The sequence below is a fragment of the Agelaius tricolor genome, unplaced genomic scaffold (genome assembly GCF_023055355.1).
Source record: "Agelaius tricolor isolate 1412-34295 unplaced genomic scaffold, bAgeTri1.0.p SCAF_10, whole genome shotgun sequence".
In the NCBI taxonomy this organism is placed as follows: domain Eukaryota; kingdom Metazoa; phylum Chordata; class Aves; order Passeriformes; family Icteridae; genus Agelaius; species Agelaius tricolor.
Window position 1 is genome coordinate 12,210,462 of NW_027269270.1, and position 7,870 is coordinate 12,218,331.

The 7,870-nt window shown below is 39.4% G+C and overlaps 1 protein-coding gene across 1 annotated transcript in view; it reads right to left on the bottom strand.

The window, feature by feature from the left end:
- The window catches only part of PPP1R1C (protein phosphatase 1 regulatory inhibitor subunit 1C), a 45,169-nt gene extending 40,572 nt beyond the window's left edge, over positions 1–4,597 (bottom strand). Inside the window, 3 exon segments of the mRNA XM_071434802.1 lie at positions 1,859–1,919; positions 4,197–4,327; positions 4,330–4,597. Coding sequence (XP_071290903.1) covers positions 1,859–1,919; positions 4,197–4,327; positions 4,330–4,444 — 307 coding nt within the window. The 5' untranslated portion in view covers positions 4,445–4,597.
- Between the last annotated feature and the right edge of the window lie 3,273 nt (positions 4,598–7,870).

Genomic DNA, 7,870 nt, shown 5'->3' on the forward strand with positions numbered 1-7,870 from the left:
TAGCCCAGCTCTAACAAAAAAGGCTGGCTCTGTCAGCATCACTGGGATTCTCTACTGCACAGTTTTCCCATTGTTCTAGGGAATCACACTTCTAAAGCAATTTGTTGGATTATCAGGTTACCACCCCTACTTTTTTTTTTTTTAACGGCATCCATTTGCAGTGATGAATTTACTATTTTATTCAGCATCCCCCTGAATTCTATTCAAAATCCAGTAACTGATCAGCATTTTGGGGTTTAATCAGCAAGGCATCAGGAAGCCCTAGGACCAGCTGGCTCTGAAATTTGAAGGCAAACAACCATCTCAGAATCTGTACAGCACCTTGCAAGACAAGGACCACAAAGGCTTTATTTAGTATTTGCACATCCATTTCAAACCTATTGTCTGCTTTCCAAGCTGGCTTTACTGTCCTTTTACTCAGCAGGCTTACAGAGCTACCTGCACACACCCTGTCCAAAACATTTGCCCATATTAAGCAAGTGACCCCCTATGGAAATCTGCGTGAACGTCGAGGTGAAGGGCAGGAAAAGGAAGCTGCTTTTAAAGTTTTAATTTTTATCTGGCTTTATGGAACATTTTAAATCAGGACAAGGTTATAATTTAGCCAAATAATAAATTCATTAATATTAGTTTCCAGTATCTAGAAAGAGCAAATAATATCTAAATAAACAAATCTAAGTAAGTGAAGACAAATACTAACTCATGGGCTTATATGGAAGTTGGCTGAAACCTGCAGCAATCCTGACTCATAATAAAAATGATTTATATAGAGACTTATTATGAACATTGCAGGAAAGGTGATAACAGACATGTACCATTTTGTTTACAGTAAAATTTCCTGTAAATTAAAGAGTTCTTATTCTTTGTTTGGTTTTGACTTGGTATTGTACCAAGTATCTGTTTATAAAAGGAAATATTACGGTACAAAGTGTACAAAGGGAATTGCAGAAGAGATTAAGAGTTAAGGTGAATTTGCTTTAAATTAAGTTCTAGCAACATAGACAGTGTAGATCCCATTATTATCTTATACAAGTAAAAAAAGTCAGTTCAAAGCAGATCTTTCATGCACCATTTTTGAGAGCTGAACTGCTGAAATTCAGGACAGAAAGCTACTCTCCCAAAAGATTTTAAAAAAAGATTCAGGTGACTAAGAGATATGGCAGGAAAAAAAATGTCACAGAGCACAACAAAGGAAAAGTTGGATATAAAGTAGGCACTGTGTTCCAAGGGATTAAGTATTGAGGATTTTCTCCTTTTTGTGGATTTGTTTATAACACTCCCTAAACAGCTTATTAAGGAAACTTTCTGAAGTCATATTTATATGACAAAGTATGTCTCAACCTCAAATCGTCCCATCCCACAGGGAATCTTCTGTGGGCACTCCTGGATGAAGATAATATATTCACAGTTGAAAAAGAATAATGAAAAAAACACATGATATGTTTTATCAGGAAGCTAGAAGAGAACCTGTTTTGTAGAAACAGCTCCTTGGGTTGGATTCACGCTGGATCCAGCCTGGTATCTCCAGAGATCAGACTTCATGGATCTCCAAGGTCTCCACCCATGGAAAGGAAATATTTGTGGATGGAAGAACTGGATCTGGGTCATATTAATTCTCCTTCTACATATAACCAAGATTGACATGGAGGATGGAATTGTGAAATCAGTGACATTATCTGAAGGCCAGGAGTTACCTGTGTTCATGGAGTTTACTCCAAACAGTCCTAAGATCCATTGTTTGATATTTAGAGCTAAAAAATTAATGCTGGATTTTTAAACTCATGTAGTTAATCAGACCAGTTTGCAGCCAGTCCTGTGCATACAAGCTCAGTGGTTTAGAAGGTATGCTAGCACTCACCTGGGGGCATGTGTTCATTCATGATGACGAGTGATGCTGGCGTCGGCCTTCTTTTCCTGATCTGTAACAGGCAGAAACCAAGGGGAGTCAGCAGGGCCCATCAGCTGCCACACACACAAGGCAAAGCAAAAAATCTGTCTGGTGTCCTCCAGAGTATAGACCAGGCAAAGTTAAAAAGGAAACTATTTAAAGAACAGCAGCACTTCACTGTCTTAGTGACAGCTTGTCTGGTCTGACAGCAATCAGGGTCATGCTGCTGCTTGTCCAGGGAGACCAAAGGCTTGGGGAGAGCTGTCCAAAATACCTTTAGGATTTGTAATCATCTTGACTTCAGTTTTTTGGATATGTATTGCTGAAAAATATAAGTCCTTTCTTAAAATATTGACATTTAGCTTTGCATCAGGGAGATGATTTCATAGTTTCTGAGCTTGTATGTGCAAATATCTAGTGCTGCCATAGCTCTCTCAAGTAATAATTAATAATACTTTGCAAGTGCATTTAAGTGTTTGCAGGTATGCCTTCCAATGAACTCATGTTTCTAAACTGTTGTCAGAGGTGTTACTACAGTAAGAGTTCTTTAACTAAAAATACTCCTGTATTTAAGACCTTAAAAAGAGTATTTGCAATATAGCAGATTTTACATACCAATACATACTCCTGAATTGTATGCAATTCTTCAGAGTTTATCTGGGTAACTACTTTTGTTCCATTAACAGTGGTTGAACTACATGGTATTGGAATACCCTCTTATAATGCACACATTTGCACTGAAAGCTTTGTGTTGCTTCACAAAAGCCTCCAGGCCTGATATTCTATTGAATTTAAGACAGGGACCAGGAACATTTAAGCTAGAAACCATTCTGACACAAAACCTCAATGTCAGTGCATTTGTTCTTTTTTATTTGCTGAGCCAACATCTGTATTTAGCCAGGTTCAAATTTTGCTTTCAGAGGTGTAAATGGAAAGTTACATCATCAGGGTTAATGGGTTTATTCTAGATTACTGTAACTGTAGCTGACTGTAGAATTTACTATTTTAATTTCATCACACACCCACAGTGAAACTGTATAGCGCTTGGAATCAAGCTCACAACACCAAAAAAAAAAAAAAAAAAAAAAGGACTGCCCATAAATACCAGGCAGAAAATAGAGTACAGCATTTCAACAGCCATGGGAATTCCAGGAAATCCTAATCCTATGGTTCTCACAGAAAAACACCAGAACACATTCTGCTTGAATTCATTGCAGAACTGTTCTGTGAGGGATGGACAGCTTCACAGCTCAGAAGTGCCTAGAGACAAAATGAGGACCCACAAAAATTCTTTTCTGAACCCTTCCAATATTTCGCATTCAACGGTCACTCCCAACTCATCATTTTCTGGAAAAGCTCTCTGCCTTGTAAGAGACACAACATCAGTGTATTCAGGAAACCAGGTACAAATAATTTCATGGCTCCTGGTATGGAACTTTCAAGGTTATAATATTCCCCTGGTATCATCTAAAATCAGATGTACCCAAATGGAAGCAAATGTTGAGGACAACTTGCACAGAGAGAAATATACTGGGTCACCTAATTAAGATTTATACAGTTTTCTCACAAAACTGCCTGTGACCTTTTATTAGGCACATCTACACATATCTGTACACAGTAATAGGTATCTTTTCCTCCTTTAACTCACTTCCAAAAGATACACATAATAATATATATATATATTATTATGTGTATCTTTTGGAAGTGAGTTAAAACCTAAAATAGCACACATATTATTCCAACAAGGACATAAGTATAGCATATTTCCACATGTATAAATTTTTCAGGCACATAAAACACTGTAAAAATGACTTAAAGACTGTAAAAAATCATTGAGAAATGCAGGAAGTAACTGAAATGATGACTATTGTGCAAAACATTAATAGTATTTTCTCATGTTAAAATGAAAGGTAAATAAGATGTTTTCCCAATATTTCTGTTAGGTATCTATTATGAACTTTATGCTTTGCTTTATGTACATATAATACACTTCAATTGATTTGTTGAGAATGTGTTCATTGAGTGTATTTATGTGAAATGTAAGTATTAGGGTAAAAGTGCAGTTACAGAAAAGGCACAACAAATATACATTAATAAACCTACCCAAGGTGAAGAAGTTTTATTCTGGCTAGAGGACATATCCTTCTCTCTCTTTAAGTATATCAAACATCACTGTAACCTCCCGGGTATTTAATCTAAAGTCTCGCTAACATAAGCTAGGAAAGCCTTTAGGCCACAAATATCCCTTGTGCTCACTCACATCCTGCCCCATTCCCTGGAAACAGTGAAGGAAACTCATCCTCCTTACCTGCTCAGCTGCCTCAGGGTCTATTTGGCTCTGAAACAGGGGCACAGCAAACTGTATTTTTTTGGGGCTGTTGGGCTCCATGGCGATGCTGAGGTGAGGCAGAGGAGAGAAGAGCCTGGAGCTGGAGCTGGGTCTGTGCTGTGCCCCGGCGCCGTCGCCGCGGCCAGGCTGGAGCTCCGCAGGAACAGCTGTAGCTCCCGACTTAGCCCGGGAATCTGCGCCAGCCCAGCGACTCCCGTACTCCACATCCACAGAGATGCCACTGGCTTGGCTATTTTCTTTTTTTTTTTCCCCTCTCCCCTCTCTTCAGCAGCCCTTCAGATCCTCTCAGCAGAAAGCTGGAAGGAACAATAAGCTAATTGTGTACCGGCTCACTTCCCCATATGCCAAGCATTCACTCAGGAGCTAATTGAAAATGCAATACTAGCACTGCACGGCCTGGAGCCTTGGGATTTGAAAAAGAGGATCTCTCCACCATATATTACTAACTGGCTGCTCAGAAGTGCAATGCAAGCTCCCTCTGAGTATTGCTGATGGGCTCTTAATTATTGATGAACACAAATCAGGAAGTTTTCAGATTTTGGGGGTGGAGGTAGCAGAAGGGGTGGATTCAAAAATTCGATCTCTGTTACAGTGTGCCAGAACCGCTCTCCTCTTTGCACATATCAAACAATTCCCTTTACTCTTTCAAATATTTTTTTAATCCTACAATTTTAGACTCTACTAAATCTTACAGGAAGATTTCTGGTGATGATTCTACAGAGCTGTCCATAATCTCATGACATTTCTCTGGTGCGTTTGCACCTTAGGCCTGGTTATCATATTTAGACTGTGATTTCTTTTGGTGGGCTCCGTTTCACGTGACTCCAGATACTGAGAAGACTCACATTTGAGCCAGCTCTCTGGGCTCCCTTGTGCTAAGCACATCAACAGGCTTCTCATTCTATCCAAGTCAAGTGGGATGTAGTGTTTACTCAAGATTACATTTTCTCTCCATTAACTTTAGAAAAAGGAAAGATGATTCAGACTAGTTAAACCACTTTTGGATGACTAAAATTCAGAGGCAAAATCCTACTTAAGGGTACAAAATCTGTGCCTCATTCCAAGACCAGGAAAAGAATTTGGCCAATCGTATCAATAGTACTCCTTCATGAATATAATTGATTTTCATTTGTAATTTCATGTTATTTCAAAAGAAGTGTGTGAAACAACATCCAGCAATCACTGATCTAGCCTATCTCTTTGCAAAACTCAGAGGAATTTGAAAATGTTCAGGCCACTGAGAGCACTGAGGATTTTCACAGTTCACCACAAGCTCATTGAGTCACTGAGTACTTTCCCACCTGTGCCAGTGGAGGCGGTGGGGAAGGAGTGAGAATTGTGGGTGAGAAAAATGCACTGGCCATACACACAGAACAAACCAGCCAGTCAGACATGAAATACTGTTTGACTTTGATTTTTGCAAATTAAAACCATGACACATTAGGAACACGGGCTGTTTCTGAGCAGAGGCAAGCACACGAGCTAGCTGGTTTGGGAAGGACCTGATAAAGCTTAGGAGGGGAGGATACACTTTAATCTAAGGATCCACTTGGCTCAATGATCAAAAATAACTCTCCATGAGGGCCAAAATTTCCCTCCTTATCCAAATCAAAGCTACTATGAACCATAGTGGCTACCAGCTAACAGCTAGTAGCTGGCAACTCTCCTGTTCAATTTCTTATGATAGTTTAGGTGGCATTAACTTAGACTTTTGAATCACAGAAGAGTTTGATTGGTCAGGACCTTCTGGAGATACTTGGTCCCACCACCCCTGCTCGAAGCAGAGCATGAGACCAGCTTATTCTGGGACCTCTCTGTCTGAATCCTGAATGTTTTTGGTGCTTAAGTGAACTGCTTAGCTTCATTTACTACAAGAAATGAAAGAGATGCACAAAACACTGATATTCAGTGTTTCATATGCCCATTTTTAAGCCTTCACTATTCCTACAAAGACAAAACATAATTTGTTTTATAGACTTCCACAGTTAGAGCAAGAGTGCAATTGTAAAAGTTGTAGTGGCACAATGAAGTCTAAGGCACTAAAGTAAGAGAGACACACTCTGCTTTCACCAGGACAATTAGAGAGTTGTTTTCAGGACAGTCTGATTATCCAATTTCACAGTTCCTTCATGCACAGATGTGCCATTATCTTCAATGACAGCTTCAGACATACTAGGGATATACACACACACATACACAGGGTTGCACCTGGGGGAAGACATAAGCAGGGGTCTGAAGTGGCTTTCCTTTTGAACTTTAATACTTGAAATAAAATAATGTTTGGTTTTGCTGTGAGATACTGTGAGAAAAACGTTTTCCAGATCCATTGCTACCATAAGTATTAATAAATTGTATATTTTAAATATCAAGTTTCTCTAGAAAATACCTTTTTTTCCATAAAATATCTATTCTAGATGTCTACAAACTTCATGTATTAAATTGTACAATTGCAATTCTAATATATGTTACTGATCACAGGAGCTATAATTATCACTGCAAAGGCTTAACATTTCTTATGTTAATGATAAAGTAATTTTAAAAACCATATTCAGACAGTAAAAAATTATTAAAATATTAAGTGCTCAAAAGATTATAACAGTGTGTTTCAGCTCTAGATTGCTGGACATTGCTGTCCAAAGGAATTATGTCTCAAATGCATCTTTATTAATGGTATATAAGAAACAAGCTGAGCAACCTTACAAAAAGCCCAAACCAACAAAACCACTTTTTGGCAGCTTCTGAAGGGAGACAGACAACAGGACAGACCAAGACACAAGGACTAATCCTCAATGGGGCTGGCTAGGATTGGGAGACAGGCCCCCCAACAATGTGATATGGAAGCATTTGCCTCCTGCAGCTTTTCTCCCTGTGCCTATTTGGAGCTGGCAGCCCAACAATCTTCACATGCACTAAAACCATAAGAGTATTTTTAAAATGGTATAAGAGGCACAGTGAGAGAGCACTCAGCTATAGCATTTCAGGATGCCTACCTTGGCTCCCTCTTACACCAATTTGCAGCATTAGAAGTCTGCAGGCAAAGTGTGCTGGCATTTTCTATAGACTGCATCATAGTCTGGGGAGACTGAAACACTTTTAAGTACTGACACATCCTTGTAGTTCATCTTCTGTTTTTAGTGCACTCCCCACAACTTCAGTTTGCCTTCATGATTCAGCTAAAACCATAATGGAATTAAAAATAATAAGAACTGTCCAAGATCTTTCCTTCCTATGTCATTCAGTATGTTCTGGTATGAAGCCTTTTAGAATATCCTGCTGTAGGGATGAGCCATGGAAGTACTCATGGCATAGTTCCTGCTTGAGCCATTTCCCCTGGTGTCTAGAAAAGGTTTATATCTTGTTTCCAGCCAAAGACAAGGCTTCTGGGATGGCAGCTCAAGGGTGTTGGTTCTGCACTCTTTGCACAACTTTTATTGTGGCTCTGATCTGCCTCAGCTCCTTTGGTGTGGTCAGAGACTACTGCAGCATCACTCTGGAGAGGAGAGCTGGAGTTCCTTATAAAACAAACCTGCTTAGGGCTTTGGCTCCTAAATCCACCAGTGCAGATGCAGAGAAGCATTAATTTACAGCAGCCTGATCCAACAGGGGGCCTTTGCAGAGCAAGGGCTCAGCTT